The following is a 24,157-nucleotide window of genomic DNA, read 5'->3' on the forward strand; positions in this document are numbered from 1 at the left end:
CTCCCTGCCCCATCGCGCTAGAGAAACTTCCCACACTACAGGGACGATTCTTTCCCCCTCACCCGCACATGGACATCCACCAAGCCAGGTGCCCCATCCAGAAAGCTGCTCACGGACCCCTCCCAGGAGATGACACTTGTCGCAACCTCCTCCACCGAGGAGAAGGTGCTTCTGATGCACCCAGTTTCGCAGGAGTCAGCATCCCTCGGACGGTGTGATCTCATCAAAGCCTTCCGACTTCAGCCCTGACAGACCCCGCCCCCGCCCCCTCCCCAGCCCGGGCCCAACCCCGCCTCCAGTCGGTTCCTGGCTCCTTGAAAGGGGAAAGAGGGTGCGGCCTAGCCTCATTTCCCACCCCTACCTCGGAAACAGCCCCCAGAGGCTGGGCTTCCTCCCTCGAGGATGGAGCAACCTTCCTTCCCCTTATTCCCAGGAGCCTGGCCCCGCCCTCCCCCCTCATAAACCACTTACCGGCCCGCCCCACGCTTTTCATTCGTGAGGCGGCCTCAGTCCCGTCCCATCAGTCCCGACCTGTTCCACCCAGAGATGCCAGCACCTTCGTCAGGTGAGTCCCCGGCCAGGTGGGGTGCGAGCCAGCCCGAGCCTGTCGGTCCCAGTGAGGCTGCTCCCCACACACCGAGACTCTACACCTGGGAAGCCCGGCTCGGGGCACCTCTGCCCCCGCCCAGCCCCTCCGGGCAGCTCCGCGTGGGTGTTTGACCAGCCGTGGGGAATATGTCAGGAGCCCAAGTCGTGAATGTCGCTTGCCTGTGTAACGCAAGGAGGCTTGGGTGGGGGATTCCCCCTAAGAAATGGGTCCTTGAGGCAGGCAGCTCTGGAGCTCTAGACTAAGGAGCTGGCAGGTGGAGGGAGCAGGCCCGGGATGGTCTGAGCTGCTGCACCTCGAGGGTGTGACAAGCGTCATCTCCTGGGAGAGGTGCGTGAGCAGCTTTCTGGATGGGGCATCTGGCTCGGTGGATGTCCATGTGCGGGTGAGAGGGGAGAGACTCGTCTCTGTAACGTGGGAAGTTTCTCTAAGTGAGTCTGAAAGGAGTCTTTGGGGAAGGTCTCTGGGTGGGCCTGAGGGAATCTCGGGGTCAGGATCAGATCATCTCAGTCATCTGGCTGGGACTGAATCAGCTCTCTGGATGGAGGGTTTCTGGCTGAGCTGATTGGGGCATGCTGTAGGGGTAAAGGAGGTCTGTGTGAGCGATCAGAGCCTCCCTGCCTTGTCCACACAGGCACGACGACGGGCAGTCCTCGTTCAGATGTGGGCCGCTGGGGCGGGAACCCCTGGCAGCCCCTCGTGACACCTTCTCCAGAGCCGGAGCCGGAGCCAGACAGACATGCTCGCCACGGGCGCCGCCCCTTCTGGGCTCGCTGCTGTGGCTGCTGCTCGTGCCAGAAGACAATAGATGAAGACTGGGGGCCTGAGGCCGGCGGAGACCACGGCTCTAACTCCAGGCCTCGAAGGCCCAGCCCCAGGGATCGAAGACCCGACACCCCGGGTGGAAGACCCAACACCCTGGGTCGAAGACCCGACTCCCGGGGCAGCACTGTGACCACAGCTAGAGACGACACCATCCAAGGTGAGGCCCACCTGTCCACGTTATCTGAGAGCCAAAATGCTTTAATGGGCCTGAGACTCATTCTGGCATCTCTGGGGGCCTGGGAGGCTAGTGATGCAGGGCCGGACTCCCCACGGGGCTTCACTGAACCTGAGCTCTGGCCTTGCAGAGGGAAAGCTGGTGGTGACTGGTGTGGATCTGCTGAGTTCACCCTCGGACCAGAATCGCCAAGAGCACCACACGGACGAGTTCGAGTACAATGAGCTGATTATCCGCCGTGGGCAGCCTTTCCACATGGTCCTCTTCCTGTCTCGTCCCTATGACTCATCCGATCGTGTCACCCTGGAGCTGCTCATCGGTCGGTGGAGCCCGCAGTGGGAGGGGTGAAGGCCCTGGGCAGGGTGGAGCGGGGGTAGGGGGCTGCGTAGCAGGGCTCCCCGCCCTGGTATTGGGGTCAAAGGGGCAGCTTTGGGCTCCTCACTCACCCCACTCCTCGCCCCTGCATGATAAGGCAGGCGCAAGCATGTAAGTGTGTCCCCAGGGGTGCCTCAGGGAGGGTCTGTTTTCCTAGGCTCACCCTCTTCAAGCCTCCAGGAGCATCTGTCTCAAAATTCTTTTTCTTCAGGTGCTTGGCCCAGCATCCCCTTCGGTGTTTCTGCCTCTGTGTGTCTTTCTTTCTGGGTCTGCCCTCCTTCCTCAGGGTGTGGCTCCACGCTCTCTCCCACTGTGTCTCTCGGTCTCTCTGTCCCCATGGCCCAGGGCAGGTGCCTCCCTCATTGCATTGCTTGGTGGCTACTGACTGCCTAGGCCGGTGCTTATGCTGCCGCAGGGGGCCGGCGACCCCTCGTACCCTTTGATTAGGGCCTAGCCTTGCCCACCCCAGCCTGTAATTTCCCAGGTACCCTCACCACCTCCAGCAAGGATGCCCTGGGCTCTGGAAGCTGCAGCCCCAGGGAGCAGGCAGGGTTGAACTTCAGGATAGGAACTGCCCTTTCACACGCAGCAGGGGCAACTGGACCCAGACAGGGTGGCTCTGCTCCTCCAGCCCAGGTGCTGGAACAGTCAGGCAGGGAGAGCGTGAAGGTGACCTGGTCTCTTCTAGTCGCCTCTGAGTTAAGTGTCGAGGGAACAGGTTTGGGATGTTGGACTGGATCTCTGCCCTGACATGTGGGCAAACACTGGGTGGGGACAGAGCTGCTCTCAGATTGACCCAGGCGATGGTCCAACTCAGGGACACACTCACTGGCTCATACACTTTCTGGGTGGGGCTGCGAGAAGTCCAAGGCACCATCCCCCACCCCCACCCCCGCCTTCACATAGGCTGCAGCAGCTAATCGATGCTTCCCCCACTGCAGGAAACAACCCTGAGGTGGGCAAGGGCACCCACGTGATCATCCCAGTGGGCCAGGGGGGCAGTGGAGGCTGGAATGCCCAGGTGACCAAGTCCAGCGGGAAGAATCTGAATCTACAGGTCCACACCTCCCCCAATGCCATCATCGGCAAGTTTCAGTTCACGGTCCGCACATGCTCAGAAGCTGGCGAGTTCCAGTTGCCCTTTGACCCCTGCAATGAGATCTACATCCTCTTCAATCCCTGGTGCCCAGGTGAGCCTGCTGGAGTCAGAAGAAAGGCATGGAGAGGAGGGGAGGGCAGGGCAGGGCTTCCTTTCCTGGGTCTGGCTACGTGCCTGGGTACCTAGCCCTAGGAGAAGCCAGCCTCCCATTGTCCAGGTGAGGGGACCTAGATCCAGGACCTAGAGAGGTGACCAGCCCAAGGTCACACAGTCTCACCTCTCCTGGGGAAGGGCCCTGGTTACAGCCACCCTCCTCTGATCATCTCTGTCATGCTCACTGCATCCTTCCTGGGAGAAGTGCTGTCAGGCTAGAGGCGTTCCTGCTCTTCCTCTGCGGTCATGAGTCCTGCAGAATCAGCCCAGGGGCAGGTGGGACCCAGGGAGAGGGCTGGAGGGGACCAGGCATATATGTTTTGGGAACACAGAGGACACCGTGTATGTGGACCGTGAGGACTGGCGGCAGGAGTACGTGCTTAATGAGTGTGGGAGAATTTACTATGGGACCGAAGCACAGATTGGCGAGCGGACCTGGAACTACGGCCAGGTACGGCTGGCTGGGGCCTCGTGCACTCAGGGACACTAGAGGCAGGTGGGGCGGGGTAGGGGAGCAGGTGCTGGCCTAGGGGTCACCTCTGCCCTTCCTCCCTCCAGTTTGACCACGGGGTGCTGGATGCCTGCCTGTACATCCTGGACCGGCGGGGCATGCCATATGGAGGCCGCAGGGACCCCATCAGTGTCTGCCGGGTCGTCTCCGCCATGGTGAGCACCCTCGCGTCTCTGAGCCCTACCATGTGTCTGCCTGCTGCCTCCCCTGCTCCACCCCACACTCTTACCCTTCCTGATTCTGTCACTGCTCTTGCAAAGGGTACTGTGGGAAGTGGTCTCACCCCTCTTCCCTCCCTCGCCTGTCCCCCAGCGTTCCCCTTCCTGGCTCCGGTTCCAGCTCTTGCGTAATGTAGGGCCAAACCCCAAACTTGGCACACCCAGCATTCACATTCATGTGTCAGACGGGTTGGGGGGGTGGGGGGGGGTGGAGTGGGCAGAGAGCTCTGGGAGTGGTGAGAGGGGCTCAGGCTGCTACTGGACCCTGAAGCCTTTAGGGGTGAGGGATGGTTGCAGGGTCTGGGCCGGGGGCCACACGGCAGGCCCTGAGCTTCTCCCCCAACTCTGCCCCACCCCGTCCTGTCCTGGGCAGGTAAACTCCTTGGATGACAATGGCATCCTGATTGGGAACTGGTCTGGAGAATATTCCCGCGGCACGAATCCCTCGGCGTGGGTGGGCAGCGTGGAGATTCTACTCAGCTACCTACGCACCGGCTTCCCTGTCCCGTACGGCCAGTGCTGGGTTTTCGCCGGCGTGACCACTACAGGTAGTGGAGGGACGGGACAGGAGCTGCCTGGGCCCTGCACGAAGGAGGGAGGGAAGCCAGGCTCCGCCTTCACGAGCCCAGCCCAGCTGTGGCTACAGTGTTGGAACAGGCAGGGTGGCTGGTAGGCTGGCCTTAATTATCATTAATTAGTGTTAACAACCGAGAGGGGCCTAGAGGAGAGGGGGGAGAAGGGACAGTTAGGGACAAGGCGAGGCCGGTGGCCTGGATTCCCCTAACCCCCAACACTCCCTGGCTCGGTGCCCTCCTGACCCTAGCGACCCCTGACCCAGTTGCCCCTGTCCCCTTGCTACTCCTGACCTCGTGCCTCACCTGCCCCCCACCCCTGCCCGGGCCCTGGGCCCTGAACCCCCAACACTGGTTTCCCCACAGTGCTGCGCTGCCTGGGCCTGGCCACCCGTACCATCACCAACTTCAATTCTGCGCATGACACAGACACGTCCCTCACCATGGACATCTACTTTGACGAGAACATGAAGCCACTCGAGCACCTGAACCATGATTCCGTCTGGTGAGGCTGGGGCTGGCCTGCCCTTCCCTGCTGAGGACTGGTGACCCGAGGCCTGGGCACCAGGGGGATGCCGGGGAGGCCCTGGGGGGTGGGCAGCTCACGGAGCCCTCCGGCCATGTCCATCCAGGAACTTCCACGTGTGGAACGACTGTTGGATGAAGAGGCCGGATCTGCCCCCAGGCTTCGATGGATGGCAGGTTGTGGACGCCACACCCCAGGAGACCAGCAGCGGTGAGGCGGGGCCCTGCCTGGCTCCTGAACCCCACTTGGGGCCCCTCCCTGTCTCCCCAGCCAGGGTAACAAACTCCAGCGTCCCGGACGGGGCCTTAGAGCCGGGTCCTTTAAGCCCGCAGTTCTTCAAACAGACTCCTCAGGGCAAATCACCATGTGGCCCTTCATTTATTTTTACCTTTCTGCGTAACTATTTGCCTAAATTTTATTTATTTGTAATGATTATTACACTCAGATGGCTCAAAAGTCCAAGGATTCGAGAGAATTCAGTGAGAGGTTTCCCTCCCCTGACAAATCCACTATTCCCACTTGCTTTTTTATTTACATATCCTGGAGGTAATTAATTGAAGGACGCTTTTATTTATATATATTCTTTTAAAGTTGAAAAAGTCATTATTTTAAGTAAAACATGCTTGGAAGGAAAAAAAAGGATAGACTTGTATAGCATAAAGTATACAATTCCCTATCCTCTCTCAGGTGGTTTGTTTCGTTTTGTTTCAAGGAAATTTCTATATCCTACTCCAGACCTGATACGTTGGACCTTCAGGGAATAGACTCTAGGAATCTGTATTTTTGAAAGTTCTGGTGATGTTGCAGATCAGCTGGGTTTGGGAGTTCCTCTAGGGCACAGAGCATTAGGTCAGCAGCAGAGCAGACCCAGCCCCCGACTTTCTCTTGCAACACATATTCTCACTTTTACCAAGTTCCTCTCGTATCTGTTCCACTGCTCCACTGAGTAGTATGAAAAAATCAGGGTTCAGATAGGCTCAAAGGAGAAAAGAGCTTCTGTAACACAGTCCAGCCTAAGAAGTAATCACTGATGACATAACCTACTAGTCTCTTTTCCACAATGCACATTTCTGCAAAAATTAGACTTCCCGTGCTCTTCTCAGAAAGGTCCCGCACACCCTTCCCACCTTAATACTCTGGCCCCAGGCAGCCCCACCTGCCGGACCGGTTGCCTCTCCCCCCAACCCCTGCCACCTCTCCCTTCCTCACCCTGGGTCAGATAGCCTTCCCCTAGCCTACATTCCTCCTCTGGTCTCTGGCCAGACCCCTCCCCCCTCAGTCATCTCTGTGAACGGTGCCCCCTGAGTTGTGCAACCCCAGTGATGCCTGCGACGCTGGAACAGCCTGCAGGACACCGGGAGATCTGAGTTCTCGTCCCCACTCTGGGAAGTGGTGGGCTGGGCGGCAGCCAGGGCCTCTGAGGCCAGCCAGACCCGGGCTTGATTCTAGCTTGATCACTTCTTAGATATGTCATCTTGGGCAAGTTCCTTGCACCTTCAGGTTTTGGTGTTCTTGTTTGGAATATGTGGATGATATATACCATATTAGCTCCTTCCTTCTCTCTGTATCCAACTGTCTTGGGAGATCCTGGCATCTACTTTGCCTCACTGAGCCTGTCTCCCCATGTATAAAAGACCATCGTGCGAGATGTTTTCTAAGATTCTCTCCTGTTGGATGGCCCTCACTTCCTGTTCTGTGTCCTCTCCCGCCAAGCTTCCTCCCTATCAACCCATCTCTTCCAGAAAACCCTCCCGAGCACACTGAGGACAGACTCTGTTTCCCACCAGCTCCCCTCTCACCTCCCCACAGAGAGGACACAGTAGGCTGCAGAGCTGAAGGGTTGTTCTGGATCTTTCTGGAATGGTGACTGTGATGTCATTGCTCTCCCAGCCGGCAAGCAGAGCCACGGTGGGCTCTGGGTTTGTCTTGATGTAGGATGGCTGTTGACCTCAGGGGGTTACAGACAGCTGACATGCAGCTTCAGCCAGTAGAGGAAGTATGCCAGCAATTTGATTAGCAAGGCAGGCCTGTCCCCACAGTTGTCCCTGTCCCCCTATCCCCCACCAAGGACTGAGGCCAAATAGAACGTGTGCACTCCTTTGTTTAACCTCCCTGAGTTGGACTGGTGGGAGCTGACCCCAGGCAGTGGGCGCTGGGCCTGGATGGGTGGGCCCAGGATCTGGGTGGGGGGTTCCCCCTCAGCCTCCTTGGACCTCTCACCCCCATGCTACCCTTACTCCCCTAGGCATCTTCTGCTGTGGCCCCTGCTCTGTGGAGTCCGTCAAGAACGGCCTGGTCTACATGAAGTATGACACACCCTTCATTTTTGCTGAGGTGAGGCCTGTGTGGCCGGTGCCTTTGTGGGCAGCCTGGGGAGACCAGGGCACTGGTGTTAGCCCTGGGTTCTCTGGTCCTGACCTCACCACCGACCGACTAGCTGTGTGACCTTGAGCAAGTCACTCATTCTATGAGTCTTAGTTTCCCCAGCTGTTAAAAGGGGGATAATAATGGCTGCCATGCTTCCTGTGCTCAGGATCAAAAGAAATAATGGGTATGAAGCTGCTCTATAAGTCGTAGAGTCAGCGAGCGAGCGTAAGGGATTACTGTTATTAATGTTGAATGCATTGTAAGGGGCCTCCCAGACCAGTTTCTTCCCCACTCTCTGGCCTTGTCTGGCTCAGCTTGGAAAGTCTCCCGGTTTGGCTCTTCCAGGAAGCTCCCAACCTTTGGATCTAGCCTTCCATGCAGCTCCTAGCATGCAGGGAAGGCAGCTGGGGGTCAGGCCCACCCTCAGACCCTCTGGCTCACTCACTCCCGGCTCACACCCCACACACGCCCCAAACAGGTGAACAGTGACAAGATCTACTGGCAGCGGCAAGGTGACGGCAGCTTCAAGGTCGTGTACGTGGAGGAGAAAGCCATCGGCTCGCTCGTCGTCACGAAGGCCGTCGGCTCCAACATGCGGGAAGACGTCTCCCACATCTATAAGCACCCGGAAGGTACCAGTCCCCCAACCTGGCCAGCTCCGACCACGCCAAGGGTTCCCACCAAGCACTCGCCAACGCCAGCAGCAGTGGTAGGCTCACCATTGACCCTCCACCCCCAGGCTCAGAAGCAGAGCGGAAGGCAGTGGAGACCGCAGCCGCCCACGGCAGCAAACCCAACGTGTACGCCATCAGGGACTCGGCTGAGGACGTGGCCCTGAAGGTGGAGGCGCAGGACGCAGTGATGGGGCAGGACCTGACCATCTGCGTGGTGCTGACCAACTGCGGCAGCAGCCCCCGGACTGTGAAGCTGCACCTCTACCTCTCCGTTACCTACTATACCGGCGTCTCTGGGTCTGTCTTCAAGGAAAGCAAGAAGGAAGTGGTGCTGGCGCCGGGGGCCTGTAAGTGCTTCTTCCCCAGCCCTGCCGCCTCCCCCGCCGCCCCACGGCTGGGCACCCCGGGGCTGGGGACATGGAGACCCCAGGATGCCGGGTCTGGGGAAGCTGGCCTCAGTGACACCATGCCTCTTCCCCCGCAGCGGAGCGCATGGCCATGCCCGTGGCCTATAAGGAGTACCGGGTCCACCTCGTGGACCAGGGGGCCATGCTGCTCAACATCTCGGGCCACGTCAAGGAGAACACGCAGGTGCTGGCCAAGCAGCACACCTTCCGTCTGCGCACCCCGGACCTCACCCTCACGGTAGAGCAGCTGGCTGGGGCAGGGGGAAATCGGAGGGCCAGGGGAGGGGGCACTGGGCCAGGAGCCGTGGCAGGAGGAGGTCAGGGACCGGCTCTGAGCTCCTGGGCTTCGGTTTCCTCCTCTGGAAAATCAGACCTCATTTCCCTGATTCTGTGGTGGCCGCAGCTGGAGAGTGGGTTGGAGTTTCCTGTCTGGCTTTGGGAGAGCTCTCTCTCGGGGGCAGAAACGTGGGGTGAGGGCGGTCTTGATTTGAAGGAGCTCTCCCTCTCTGGGGGAGCGTCTGGTCCTGTGAGTTCGGCCAGGGGCTCTGATGGGGGCCTCTTTTTCTCTCAGTTACTGCGAGCAGCCGTGGTTGGCCAGGTTTGCGAGGTCCAGATTGTCTTCCAGAACCCCCTGCCTATCACCCTCACCAACGTTGTCTTCCGGCTCGAGGGTTCCGGGTTGCAGAGACCCAAGACCCTCAACGCTGGGTGAGTCCGGCCCCTCCTCCTTCCCCTGCCGCTGCCCTTGCCTGCCTCCTGGCGGCCTGGGTCCCAGCTTTGCTTCCTCTCTCGGTCAGGACGGTAAGGTCTGTCGCTTGGGGCCCGCCAGCAGCACCTCCTGACTCAGTTCAGCCCACCCAGCACTTAAAAGGCCTGCTGTGGGCAGTGCTCTGCGGTGTCCCCGCCCTGCCTCACTGGCTCGTTAGGGAGCTAAAACCTCACATAGGAATCCCTAGCAACTCGTCACTACTGTCACCCAGCACTCAGCAGTTGAGCAGGCACTTTCAGGAATATAAGTTCATTTGGAGACCACAAAAACCCCTTAAGGTACATTAGAGATCATCACCTGGGCCGTGTGCCCCAGGGCAAGTGACTGATCTCCTCTGTGCCTCAGTTTTCTCACCTGTAAAGTAGGCATAACGATAAGCCTGGCTCTGAGGATCAGAAGAGACGCTGCCCGTAAAGCCCTCAGGATGGTGCTCGGCACAGCATTCGTGTTCTGTTGGTAGCTGTCCCCCCCCCTTTACAGATGGGGCAGCTGGTGGCCGCATCTCACAGGGTCTCACAGCTCCTAAGGGGCAGGCTCTGCCCCTCCCGCTTTGCTGAGAGCACAGGCTCTCAAGCTTGCTGCTGGCGTGGTGGCACGAGGGCCGAGCAGCAGTTCCGAAGGCGAGAGCCCTGTGCCTCGGGCCCTCACCCAGCCTGCCGGGGCCTGATCCCGAGCCACGTGAGGCTCTGGGCCAGGCCAGTGCCCACAGTCGTGTTCCTGGGCCTGTGCGGCCATCTCTGACGCAGACCCACGCGTGCAGGAACAGCCCAGAGGGAAAGCAGAGCAGGCCAGAGGCTGACTTCTAAGATCAGCCTTCTGGGGACAGGGACAGGAATTTTCCTCATTCGACAAAGAGCTCCCGAGGGACAGTGACAGCATGCGCTCGGAGGGGCTGGGTGAGGAAGCAGAGGGTCCCTGCCCACCCTGCCCATCCCTCTCCCCACACACAGCAGGCGGCTCTGCCTGGTGGTGTCTGCCGCTTTCCCCAACAGGCCAAAGCTGAAAAGGTTGCTGTTCAGAACTTTGCCCCAGCCTGGCCCCCTGGATGATGGGACACATCACAAACGAGTGCTCTCCTTCCGTCGCCCTAAAAGGGTCTCTGGCAGCTTAGAGAGTGGAGCTTGGAACTCCCAGACAGCTCACCTGCTGGTGTCTCTCACCTGCAGCGGACAGAGGGAGGTTCACCTGTTCTGAGGGATTCCCCAGAGCGGGGCTCCCCTCAGCAGCCCCACCAGATCTTTGATTCTTGCCCCTGCCTGGGAATAAGGAAAGGACCGCTGCACTGAGTGATGGAGACCCAGCTCCTCTCTTCAGCTGTGGGGCTTGTGCAAGTCTCCCCCCACTTAAAGGTCTCAGCCTTCCCATCGGTAGGTGAGAGGGTTAGATGGTAGTTTCTCAAGGCAGGTCCTCCTTGGACATCCTGTGGCTCCTCAGCTGCTGTGAGCCCAGGCCAGGGCCACCAGGACAGCTGAGAGCCCTGAGCTCCTGGCTCGGATATATTAGATTCCAAAACGGGCATCACTTCCCTCTCATCTGCGCATCCAAGGCTGTGGCATGGAACCCCACTGTGCCACCCAGCCTGCTGAGCGGCCACTTAATAAACATTCCAGAACTTACTCCTTCAGACGGCTATCGTCACCACCGAAGCAGTCACCAGGGGAAGCTGGAAGTCTGCTCCAAATCCTTCTCGGGAATTTCCCCCAGAGCCTGAATCATATTCTCTAGAATGTCCTTAGGGTGGTCTTCTAAGGGGGTGGATTTGACTTTGGGGAAACAGCCTCAAGTCATTTAGCATTAAGACTTAATTAATAAGGTAAGTGAACAAGGTGGGTCATCATGCCCTCTTCGATCAGAACTGAAGCTTGGCTGTACAGGAGGGGCAGTGACTTGTCCGGGTGTGCGTGCGCACCCAAGTCGGGTGCGTGTGATGTGCGTGTGGTTTTAAATGGCTGTGAAGGAAAATCTGAGAGGAGCTTTTTCAAATGTTCAACAGAGTTGAACCAGTACATCATTGAAGGACAATGCTAATTTGGATGTCTAAGTTCTGATGTCCTGTCAGGGAGTTGGTTTTATTACCTGCACTCACTTACGGGCACATTCCAACATGAGCAGCTGATGTGCTCAGCTTAAAGTGGCAAACTGGGGTACAGCCAAGGTCTCGCCTGACTCTTGAGACCTACTCTTAAGGGTAGGAAGAGATCTTGACATCCCTAGCTGGAATCTGGAGAGCATTTTCTCTTGGAAATAATGTTATAAATAAAGGCTAGGCTCTGAAATAGTACAGTTCAATCATAGTATGGGTTAAATAGACTTTTGAAGGCTGATCTGAACCTAAACAACCTTTATCCTGCATCGATGGAAAAGTGAGCACAAATTAAAAGTGCAGATTCGTAACCAGGAAGAGTATAGCCTACCTGCTAAGTTATAGACTTAATTTCTTTCTTTCTTTTTTTAAAATAAATTTACTTATTTATGTATTTATTTTTGGCTGCGTTGGGCCTTCGCTGCTGTGCGCGGGCTTTCTTTATTTGCGGCGAGCGGGGGCCACTCTTCGTTGCGGTGCGCAGGCTTCTCGTTGCAGTGGCTTCTCTTGTTGCAGAGCACAGGCTCTAGGCACACGGGCTCAGTAGTTGTGGCGCACAGGCTCTAGAGCACAGGCTCAGTAGTTGTGGCGCATGGGCTTAGTCGCTCCGCGGCATGTGGGATCTTCCCGGACCAGGGCTCGAACCTGTGTCCCCTGCATTGGCAGGCAGATTCTTAACCACTGCGCCACCAGGGAAGTCCCTAGACTTAATTTCAAGTTGTATATTATGATAGGAAGTCTAGAAATTAAGTCTATAACCTAACAGGTAGGCTATAGATATCTATCTCCCTGTCTCCCCTGCTTCCCACCTTCATAGAGCTTGGAGGCACCTTCAAGACCATCTGATCCCACCCCCTCATTTTACATTCACTTCCATTTTACACCAGAAAGTGAGGACGACTGGTACCTTGTTCTAAACCACACAGTTAACAACGGTAGAAGAAGGAGTACAGAGTGGTCCGGGGACGCCCCTTGGAAGCAGGCTGTTTTGCCCCAAGGAGAGCTCATCCTCAATGTTGGGGTGTTGACTCATTCTGTTGGAGGACTGTGGTGTTTGCACAGAGTCTGGCTCCAGAGGCAGTCCCCAAGGCAGGCTCAGGTTGAGCAGGGGACAGAGGTAAAGGTTTAAGGCAGAGGCAGGAAAGGACAGATGCTAACAGGCGTGAGAAGGTGCGATATAAATGCAGTCAAAGTCAGTGTGTAAGCACACGTGCAGATTGCTGGAGGAGCTCAGAGAAGGGTGAGATTCATTTTCCTGAGGGCAGGAGGTGCTCCGGGGAGCCCTCACTGAGGAGGAGTTGTGAGCTGGGTCTGGAGGCAGCCTGGGGGCAAAGCTTGAAGACAGAGGTGAGTTCAGGGAAGGGGAGGAGCTCAGTGGGACTGGCGGGCAGGAGGAATGGGGGGATGATGAGGTGGTGCAGGCAGGCAGGGTGACTCAGAGTGAGCCTGTGTGTCAGGTTAGAGAGCTACAGTTTCGTCTATCTCATAAACACTGAGGAAGCCAAGCCGGTGAAGGGCTCAGTTCATCTCTGAGTGCTTGGAGAATAGAATGGAAAATGAGATGGGAGGCAAAGAGGCCAGTTAGAAGACTGGTGAAATTGTGATTCCCAGACGGGTGGTCTGGGACTAGAGGTCCATGGGAAGGAAGAAAATAAAGACACTGTAGTGTGTGTGTGCACACCAGCATGTGTGTTTCTTTCTCTCTCACTCACACACACGAATGTGTGTCAATTTAATTTAAAGATGCCAGTTGTCTGTTCTTTTTTTTTTTTTTAATAACAAGCTGAAATATGATCGTAGCAGAGGATGATTAATTTTCTTCCACCTTCTTCCTCGGCAAACCTGAAAGTATGTGGCAATACTGTGTTGAGCCCCAAAGTCTCCCTTTGAAGTTTCCTTGTTCTTGGAAACCCTACGGGGATTGGGGCTGACCTGGTTGGGGCAGGAGCATTGGCCGTGGAGAGGAGGGGAGGCAGTGCCTCTGTCTCTGTCCGGATGTTTGTGAGAGCAGGGAGGGAGGAGTCCTGGATGCTGAGATTTCCAGCTCCAGCAGCTGGGTGGGTGGCCACTGATCTAGCCTTGCAGAGGTGGCCTTGGGGTTCAGGCTTTGTTCCGGGTGTGGAGATTCCAGCTGAGCCCAGAAATGCCTGAAGGGCTCCACCTGCCGCTCCTTCCTTCCTGCCTGCCCCATCAGCCCTTACTCCCCACGCCACCCTCGGTCACCCCAGGCCTATGATCCTATCTCTGCCCACAGGGACATTGAGGGCAACAAGAGAGTGACACTGCGCCAGACGTTCGTGCCTGTGAGACCAGGCTGCCGCCAGCTCATCGCCAGCTTGGACAGTCCACAACTCTCCCAGGTTCATGGGGTCATCCAGGTGGATGTGGCCCTGGCCGCTGGTGGCGGGGGCTCCTCAGATACTAGAGGCAACGGTAGCTCAGAGGAGACCATCCCTATTGCATCTTGAGGTGGGGCTTAGCCCTGGGCCAGGAGCAATGCGAGTGGAGTCAGATGAGCAAGGGCATTGCCTCAAGACAGGGGCCCGCTGCAGAGCGGTTCCCCAGGGCCTCAGGTGCGGAGACCGGGACATCTGGGGAGGAACTGATCTCATTTGCACAGATGCTAATAAACTGTTTTACAATGAAGCTGCCGTTCTGTCCATCTGTCAGTCTATGCCGAGCCAAGGAGCCCCACGGCCTATCCTGGGGATGCCCTTGGCATTTCTGACGCCCCTAGTTCTGAGAAGCATGGCTGGCATGTCAGCAGTGGTACCACTCAGCAGCTCTTGAGATGGGGCCGCTTGGCGTCAGGACAGCCTCCAGCGCTTACCTGCCCAGTCTTCACCCGCTGACCAAAGCGCTCGGAAGCTCCCTGGGCTCAGTGGCCTGCCGCCTCCACAGCACCCCCTGTGGGAAAGGAGAACCTAAAGTCCCTTCTGTAGGCACATGTTTGAGGTAGAAATAGGCTGGAGTTCTCTCTGAGCAGCAGAAGCCACTTTCTAATATTGATCTTCAAATATCCTCGTCTAAGAATTTTTACAGAAGTAATACGTGTTCAGGGTTGAGCATTAAGAAGATACAGAAAATTATAAAGCAGAAAATAACAATAATCCTCAAGCCCCACCACGTACAGAAAGTAACTTAACGTTGTGTGTCATATGCTGCTTCCCTGCCCCCCTCCCACAAATGACCTATGGTGAGCATTTTCCTACAGCATTAAATAGTCTTTGAAAGCATCGTGTTTAGAGACTGGATGGTAGGCTAGGCTTCCAGGCCACCCTCCTGGTCCTCCTGGATCTCTGGCTATCCTTCTCAGTTTCCTCAGCTGGGGCCTCCGCCTCGGTTCAGACTCCAGTGTTGGGGTGACTCAGGCCTCTGCCCCAGGCTCTCTCTCATCCCGCTACACTCTGTCAAGGTGAGCTCTGCGAGGCTCGAGGTTTTAAGGACTGCTGGCTCCCAAAATTGTATATTTTCCTTGAACCTCAAATTTGTATATTTACTGCCTTCTCCGTATCTCTACAATGTGGATGTCCAATGTGGATGTCTCAAAGACACCCGAAGTATAACACATCCAAGGTCAGACTCCTGGCCTCCCTCCAGCCTATATCCTCCTACATCTTCCCCTGCATCAGTAAATGGTACCTCCGTCTTTCCAGTTTCTTGGGCCCAAACTCTTGGAGTCACCCTTAACTCCTTTCTTTCTCTCACATCCCACATTCAATCTGTCAGCAAATCTTGCTGGTTCTACCTCCCATTCATAGGTGTCTAGAATCTGACCACTCCTTATCTCCTCTACAAGTGCCATCCTGCCCGAGCTGCCTTCATCTCTCAGCTGGACTGTTGCACCCCTTTCCTAATCATTTCCCCATTTCCACTCTTGCCCTTTGATACCCTGTTCTTCACACAGCAGCTGGAACGAGCAGGTGAACCAGATCATGTCAATCTTCTGCTCAAAACCTTCCACTGGGTCTTCCCTGGTGGTGCAGTGGTTGAGAGTCTGCCTGCCGATGCAGGGGACATGGGTTCGTGCCCCGGTCCCGGAAGATCCCACATGCCGCGGAGCGGCTGAGCCCGTGAGCCATGGCCGCTGAGCCTGTGCGTCCTGAGCCTGTGCTCCGCAATGGGAGAGGCCGCAACACTGAGAGGCCCGCGTACCGCAAAAAAAAAAAAAGAAAGAAAAAAAAACGTTCCACTGGCTTCCCCCAAAGTCAAAGTCCTTACAGTGCTCTGTGACTCCGCCCTCCCTCCCCTTCCCCTCCCCCGGCTCAGTCCATCCAGCTCGCTGGCCCCTTCCTACCTGGACAGCGCCTGGCACATTCCTGCTCCAGGGGCTCTGCAGGGCTGCGCTCTGCCTGAGGACTTCTTCCCCACATAGCCCCATGGCTCACTCCCTCTTCTCCTTCAAGACTTCCTTAAGTGCCACAATCTTAAGGTCTTCTCTTCCATCCCATTTTAAAATTGCAACACCTTCTATGTTTCCTGTCTCCCTTTTTTCTTTCTTTTTCTCCGTAGTACATGTTACCATGTGGTGTTCTATACATTAAATTTTTTGTATCATTTATTATCTAATTCTCTCTACCAGTACTGCACCATCCTAGTCCAAGCCACCATCCTCCCTCACTTGGATTGAAGCCCCAGTCCTCTCACTAGCCTTTGCCCTGCCCTGTCTATTCTCAACTTGGCAGCCAGAGGGATGCTTTTAAATGTCAGTCAGATCATGTCACCGATCTGCTCACACTCCCCAGTGGCTACTCACTTCTCGCAGAATAACAGCCGTGGCTGCTTCACTTTCTTGGTGTTTCTCAAAGCCTTGACCTCCTGGCCTTTGGACTAACAGTTTCCCCTGCCTGGCACACTCTTCTTCTGATATCCATGTGGCAGGCACTCTCCCCTCCTTTGAAGTCTATCCTCGAATATCACTGTCTTAATGCGGCCTTTTCTGGTCACCCTATTTTAAATTGCAACCCACTCCTCTCCTCATGACCACTTTTCCCTGCTTTATTTTTCTGCATAACACTTATCCACATCCAACATATTCAATATTTTAACAATGCATTTATTCATTGTGTCCCCCCTCCCCCAAGTGGAATATAAACTCCAGAAGAGCAGTGATTTTTGTCTGATTTGGTCTCTGTTGTATGCTCAGAATTTACTGCATAGAAATGCTCACTAAATACTTGCTGAGTGAAGAAGAATTTGGCACTAATCTATTTATATATAATAACACCTGTCATCTTCACAACGACCTCATAAGGTCACTGTATTATAATTTCCCCTCTACAAGTGAAGAATCTGAGGCAAGGGGCTAGGGAACCCATCAAAATCATTTAGCACTCTAGAATAGGATTAGAACCTGGGCAGTCTGGCTCCACAGCCTGTATTTTATCTCAGACTGAAAGTGACCCCACAGAGCTCTTAATTCCACCCCCAAACTCTTCTTCCTCTAGTTTCTCCCATCTCATTGTTACTATAATCACCCAGTTGTTCCAGCCAAAAACCTACAAGTCACCCTTGATTCCTCCCTCTTCTCTCCTCCCAGATTCACTCCACCAGTATTTCTTATGAGTTCTATGTCCAAAATCTATCTGAATCTGTCATTCTCTCCACTTGCACTGTCACTGTGCTCTCTCCCTATGGAACTGCCATAGCCTCCCGGTGTGTTTCCACTCTTGTTCCTGAATAATCCAGTTTCTACACAGCCAGTGAGCTTTCTAAGCTCTAAATTAAATCCTGGTACTCTCCTACTTAAAACCAGATAAGGCTGGTACTGAGCCCAAACAGCAGCTGTTTGCTGCTTGGAAAGCCAATATACAAGAGACTAATGTTGCTGGGAAGGGTATGGCTGCTTTATTCAGGGGGCCAGCAACCTGGGAAGATGGTGGACTAATGTCCCAAAACCAACCTCCAAATTTCTGGTTAGGGGACAAAGGTTTTAAAGGGGAGTTCCAGGGGTGTACAGGAGGGGGGCCTATGTGCAGAAGAGCACAGTCAGCTCCAATAATAATAATAAATAATAAACTGGTTGTGTGGTGTTCTGGTCAGCAACATCTTGATCTTCTACTCTAGGGTCGGTCTGCTCCCATATCTTTAAGCCCAGTCCCTGGAACTCTTAAGCAAGCAAGATTAATTGTCCCCTAGTCAGCTAGTCATTCTCCAAATAGCTCTAAGACATGTCAGGGTCAGTAGGAAGGGAAGATGCATGTAAATTTTTAAATCTCTGCTGCTCAAAGTGGAGCAGCTTATGTTATGGCTACACTTCCAGTGCTTTCCCATCACCCTTGGATCAATGCAAAGTCTTACCCTCATCTATCTGGCCCTGCAGCCCTCTCCAACCTCAACTCCACCACATGCCCCTGGCCCTGCTGCCTCAGCCCCACAGTCCTTCTGCTTCTCAAACTCACCAACCTTCTATCTAAGACTTGGCATCTGCCCTTCCTTCTGGAGGAGCACCCTTCCTCCAGGTGGCATGGTTGCCCCCGTCTTTCAGGTCTCAGCTCAGATGTCACCTCCCCATAGATCTCTTCCCTGTCCATCAATCCGACTAGTTTGCCGCCTCCAGTCTCTTAAGTATATCACCCTATTTTATTTCGTATCCTACCTAGCACTTATTGTTTAACATCAGCGTGTTTGTTTATTTATTAAATTCTGTCTCTTTTCTCTAAAATGTAAGCTCCTTAAGAGCTTATCTGTCTTGTTCACACCAGTGACCCAGAACCTAGAACAGGGTCCAGCACAGAGCTGCACAAGAAATGTTTGCTACTTACAAAGTTAAAAGCAACAATTTGCAACATATAACTTATAATTGTTCCTTGAATTTATGGAGCAAGCCCCAGTAGTTGTACTACGTTTTTGTTTTGTTTTGTTTTAATTTTTTAAATTTATTTTTGGCTGCATTGGGTCTTCGTGGCGGTGTGCGGGCTTCTCATTGCGGTCGCTTCTCTTGTTGCGGAGCACGGACTCTAGGCACGTGGGCTCAGTAGTTGCGGCACGCAGGCCCTAGAGCAGTAGTTGTGGTGCAGGGGCTCAGTAGTTGTGGCTCATGGGCTTAGTTGCTCCGCAGCATGTGGGACCTTCCCAGACCAGGGATCAAACCCATGTCCCCTGCATTGGCATGTGGATTCTTAACCACTGCACCAGCAGGGAAGTCCTGGTACTATGTTTTTTTAATAAAAATGAACAAGTGACATGATTTCTTTGATTAACCTCTCATTCCTAGAAACTTAAGTCTTCCCAGAATTTTACTGTTCTTTTCTCTCTCTCTCTTTTTTTAATTGAAGTATAGTTGATTTGCAATGTTGTGTTAATTTCTGCTGTACAGCAAAGTGATTCATTATACATATATATATACAATCTTTTTCATATTCTTTTTTTTTTTTTTTTTTTTTTTTTTTTGCGGTACGCGGGCCTCTCACTGTTGTGGCCTCTCCCGTTGCAGAGCACAGGCTCCGGACGCACAGGCTCAGCGGCCATGGCTCACGGGCCCAGCCGCTCCGCGGCATGCAGGATCCTCCCGGACCGGGGCACGAACCTGTGTCCCCTGCATCGGCAGGCAGACTCTCAACCACTGCGCCACCAGGGAAGCCCTTTATATTCTTTTATATTCTTTTCCATTATTGTTTATCACAGGATATAGAATATAGTTCCCTGTGCTATACAGTAGGACCTTGTTGTTTATCCATTCTATATACACCAGTTCACATCTGCTAACCCCAAACTCCCAGTCCATCCCTCCCCGACCCCCCAAAGTTTTGCTATTCTAAATAGAGCTGTGATAAATATCCTTGTATAAGCACATAAATCTTTGGGCTTATTTTAAATTATTTCCTTAAAATAACCCCCCAGAGTGAGAATTATTGTGTAAAGGGGATTGAGCACATTTAAGGTGGTTGATACATTTTATTAAGTTAGTTTCCAGAAAGGTTGAGCAGTAATGCAACAGTATCTCTTTTTATTGAGCTCCCAGGAAAATGTGAGAGCTTAAGATTTCTAACAACTTTGTAACTTGCTTCACATTTGTTCATTTTACCTTGGTCCCCTGTATATATTAGAGCTCACAAATGCTTGAAAGCCTCAAAAAGAAAAACAAAACAAAACAACAACAACAAAATGGGAAAGGAATGCTATTCTCCAAACAGCTAGAGGGAAAGAAACAAATATATGTTGAGCTCCTACTATGAGTTAAGCTCAAACTGGGTGCTTTATGGAGATCATTTCCTTTAATTCTCTGGGGGTGAGCATCAAAATCCCTGTTGTTCCAGCTTAATTTGTTCTTAGACTTCTGGTTCCCCTCCCCTAGAATGTAAGGGCAAGGACCTTATCTCTCTTATGCTTACTCATTGTGACTTACAGTAGATGCTCATTAAATATCTGCTGAACGGAAAATGAACTAAATTGGAGGGTGATGGGGAGTCTGGGGGCTTAGGGGTGCAGTGGAGGATTGTGTTTTGGAGCATTTGTGGGAAGAATGCACGATGGATAACTAGACCAGGTCTGGGAAAGAGAGAGATAAATGGGCACTCGGGGAGCTGAGTAGTGACCAGCAGAGCAGAGCTCTTACTTGGACTGTACCTCAGAAAACTGTACTAGGGAAACCTATTTAATGCCATTTTCATTTATTTGTATGATTATTTCCTTTACATTACAGAGTGCTTTTTTTTTTTTTTTAACAAAGAGAAGTGTTCTTAGTCTTGGTTTTAAGAAATCCACTAGAGTTGCCGACTTAGTTGATGCCTTCTGGACAGTGATAAGGCAGTCATTATCTCTGAGTCTTGGTCACCAGTTTTGGTTCTCCTGGGACACCTGGTATACAAAGTTGATCACTAGGGAGGAGGTGGATTCTTTGCATCAGTAGCCCAGGTTTTCCTGAGTGTAAAGACCCAGTATTATCAGCTCCTTCTGCCCCAAGATTTAAAGTTGGGAACATTAGTGTGGACTATGGTAGCTTCAGCTGAAGCCCAATAGCCGGGGAAGGAACCATCCCAGCCTTGGAGAACTAGGCTGGATACCAGGGTGCATGAATCCCATGTAGGTGGGTTTGACTTGGCAAAGTCTGGGGCTAATGTTGGAAGCTCCTGCAGCCCCTTAGGCCAGGGAGAAAAGTCTGGACCTGGATGTAGAGTCCTGAGAGCTCAAGTACGAATCCCTGTTGTTGTTTTTCTAAGATGACATTGAGTGGGTGGAAGAAGCATGGCAGACCCTGTAGGCAGCAGAGCTCTCCCCACACAGGCATGGAAGCTGGAAGTTCTGCCCTTTTGGTCACAATTCTTAGGAAATTCTGGGAAAGGTAAAAACATCAAAAGGAAGATTTTATCTTCCTGAAAATAAACCAGGTGGAGTTAATTACAAATTTAAAAGAAAAATTTTATAAGATATGACTTATAAATGTTTCTCAGATTTATGGATCAGGCTACAGTGATTGTAATTCATTTTAAATAAAGTTGATTTTTAAAATAATGGCTAGATTCAGCCGTTATAAGGTCCACCCTGGAGAGGGATTTTTGTCTACAGCTGGAGCAGAATTTTACAGGAGACTCTGACCGGCAGGGTCCAGCCATAGTAGCAGATAATGAACCCATTCCTCCACCCATTTAACAAATATTCAATGACATGTGCCAAGCAATGGGCAAAGTGCTAGAACACAGGGCAAACCTAGTTCCTGCCTTACAGAGCTTACAGTCTGAGAAAGGAAGAGATTAATTGAATAACTGCACAAGACAAAGGAGAGTACCTACAGAGCTCTGAAGTTTATGGTGAAGGTGTGTGACCTGGCCTGGTGGCGGTGGTTAGGAAAGCTTTACCTAGAGAGGTGACCCTGGAGGATAGGTAGGTAGAGATGGAAGGGAAATCACTCCAGGCAAAAGGAATAGCCTGTGCAAAGATCCTGTGGTGGAAGGGCATCTAGAAGAGTAAACAAGACTAAAAGAAGGACAGTGTGGGGAATTCCCTGGAGATCCAGTGGTTAGGGCTCTGTGCTTTCACTGCAGGAGGCACAGGTTCGATCCCTAGTTGGGGAACTAAGATCTGGCATGCCGTGTAGTGCAGCCAAAACAAAACAAGAAGAAGGAGAGGGAGAGGGAGAAGAAGGAGAGGGAGAGGGAGAAGAAGGAGAGGGAGAGGGAGAAGAAGGAGAGGGAGAGGGAGGGGGAGAAGAAGGAGGGGGAGGGGGAGGGTAGAGGAGGAGGGAGAGGAGGAGGAGGGGGAGGATGGTGTGGCTAAAGCAAGGAGAGCAAGGGACAGATTGGAGAAGGTGAAGCTGAGAGATGCAGGGTAGAGCCTTGTGGGGCCCCATAGGCCACTTTAAGCCTTTGGAAGGTTTAAGGAATTGGAGGTGACATGATCACATTGTGTGTTTTGAACAGATTATTCTGCCTGTGGTGTCAAGTAATGGATTGGAGCGGGGTTGGAGTGGATGCAGAGACACAGATTGGAAGACAGTTGTAATATTTTATGCTAGAGATGGTGATTTGGGCCAGAGTAGTGGTGCTGGAGACAGAGGTGGAAAACTTGGAGAAATATCTAGGAGGGAAAATTCACAGGGCTTGGGGAAGGATGGGATGTGGCTGGGTGGAGGGTGGAAACGAGCAGTAAAGCTAAACACCAGGTTTCTGGCTCATGGAACAGGACAGATAGGTGGTCCCATCCACTGATACAGGGACTAGTGTCCCTCACCAGAGAAAGGAAACTGTGAGGAAAGGTGAGGCTCAGAGACACCCTTTGTATAGCTCTCTTCTACGTGGAAATTTTCCTTTGGGTGACCTTTGGAGGATCTGGGCTTTGGTTTGAATGAAACTGTTCTCTTACCCCAGGATTCAAGCATAATCTCCAGACTACTTGCATTAAAATCATCTGAGGTGTTTATTAAGAATTCAGATTTCTGGGCCCCAGAATAAACCTCATGAATCAGAATCTCTGGAGCAGAGGCCAAGAAGTCTGTATTTTAATAAACTCACTAAGGGGTTTGACTCCTATGCACACTAATTATTTAGGACAATGACCTTCCATTTTTCTTCTTTCTGTACTTTTTCCATGCTCTCCTTGCCTCCACCCTTCTTGGGCCAGGAGTAGCCACGAGTTCCCAATGTTCTAAGTGCCGACCTCTAGTCTTCTTGATCCTTTGAGTTTGAGAAGGTTTGCAAGACAAGGGGCTCCTGGGGCAGGACACAGAGGACTAACAAAGGAGCTGTTCATGTTAGCCATGAACACGTGAACCAGAAACTGCATAAGGCACTAGTGACATAACATGTATGAGAAAAAAGCAAGTCCTTCCCGCAAGGGGCTCCCAACAGTGGGGGTGACAGACACGAAAACATTCAAAATACAGTAAATGCGTATGTAGTATTTAGTAGGAGCCAGGTACTGTTCTAAGTGTTTTATATTTACTAATTCATTTAATCCTTACAACAACATTGCAAAATAGATTCTGCATGACAGTGGTGGTGATAAAAAGGTGTACGGGGGCGGGGGGGGGGACTTCCCTGGCAGTCCAGTGGTTAAGAATCCACACTCCCACTGCAGGGGGCACAGGTTCAATCCCTGGTCAGGAAATGAAGATCCCACACGCCACGCAGTGTGGAAAAAAAAAAAAAAAAAGATGTACAGGATGATGCCGAGGAGCCTGGGAAGAGAACATGAGGGGTTTCATGGAGGTAGCTATCAGATGAGCCACAAAAGATGAAAAAAAGTCAAGTCCAAGAGGCAAGAAGGACAGAGTATGCAGTATCCAGTATATGCAAAGCACAAAATATGAGACAACACAGCATATTTGGAAAATCCAAATCCAATTGAAGAGGAGGCATGATAAGTGCAAAGTGGCAAGGAATGTTGATGAAGAGGTAAACTTAGCCAGTTCATTAAAAATCCTTTTGCCATATTTTGGAATTCGGACTTTCTTTTGAAAGTAAGAGAGAGCTTTCAGTTAGGGATGATATGATCAGTTTTGCATTTCAGCAGGTTTATGATGAAAGCAACATGGAAAAGAAATTAGGAGTTGGGCTAGAGGTGAGAAGACTAGAGTCTTCTCAATGTGAGAGACAGGGAACCTGAAATAAGATACAGTCAGTGAGAATGAAAAAAAAGGGGGGGAGGTTTAAAAGTTCTGTAGGAAGTAGAATTGATTAGACTTGGTGAGGGTTTAGATTTGGAGAAGAGAGAGGACAGAGTTAAGGGTGATGGTCTTGTTTTCTGACTCATGGGTAAAGAAAGGTGCCATGCACAGAAATACAGAGGCCAGGAGAAAGAGCAGAATTTAAAATGGAAAACAACTTCCAGTTTTCAGTCTGGCATGTAAGGAGCTTAAAAGTTCTCACTCTTGTCCTTATAAGAAGGATGAACAGAGAATCAAAGACCAAGAGAAAACCTTGAACAAAACTTGAGGGGTAGAAGGGGGGACATCTTACTTATAGAGGAGCAAGGATAAGAATTACTCCGGGGCAGTGGGGGAACTTCCCTAGTGGCACAGTAGATAAAACTCCGCGCTCCCAGCGCAGGGGCCCCAGTTTTGATCCCTGGTCAGGGAACTAGATCCCACATGCATGCTGCAACTAGGAGTTCGCATGCCACAACTAAGGAGCCCGCCTGCCGCAACTAAGACCTGGAGCAACCAAATAAACATATAAATAAATATTAAAAAAAGAATTACATCGGACTTCTTTTCAGAAACCATGCAAGATGAGAGTGCAGTGAAATGTTTAAAGTGTTGAGGGAACAAAAGCCCACCAACCTAGGCTTTTGTATCCAGCAAAATTATCTCTCAAAAGTGAAAGAGTAATACTTTATCAAACAAAAATTGAGGGAGTTT

The 24,157-nt window shown here is 52.4% G+C and overlaps 1 protein-coding gene across 1 annotated transcript; it reads left to right on the plus strand.

Annotated features, from left to right (window-relative positions):
• Nucleotides 1-377: 377 nt before the first annotated feature.
• Nucleotides 378-13,990, plus strand: TGM1 (transglutaminase 1). Its single transcript, XM_079914089.1, has 15 exons — nucleotides 378-565; nucleotides 1,242-1,589; nucleotides 1,738-1,926; nucleotides 2,924-3,172; nucleotides 3,567-3,685; nucleotides 3,793-3,900; nucleotides 4,337-4,511; nucleotides 4,902-5,040; nucleotides 5,168-5,271; nucleotides 7,307-7,395; nucleotides 7,907-8,060; nucleotides 8,168-8,449; nucleotides 8,587-8,747; nucleotides 9,081-9,217; nucleotides 13,616-13,990. The coding sequence occupies exons 1-15, from the start codon at nucleotides 547-549 to the stop codon at nucleotides 13,827-13,829; spliced, it is 2,487 nt and encodes an 828-aa protein (XP_079770215.1). The 5' UTR covers nucleotides 378-546; the 3' UTR covers nucleotides 13,830-13,990.
• The last annotated feature ends 10,167 nt before the right edge of the window (nucleotides 13,991-24,157 follow it).

Source organism: Stenella coeruleoalba (assembly GCF_951394435.1).
Source record: "Stenella coeruleoalba genome assembly, chromosome: 2".
Classification (NCBI taxonomy): domain Eukaryota; kingdom Metazoa; phylum Chordata; class Mammalia; order Artiodactyla; family Delphinidae; genus Stenella; species Stenella coeruleoalba.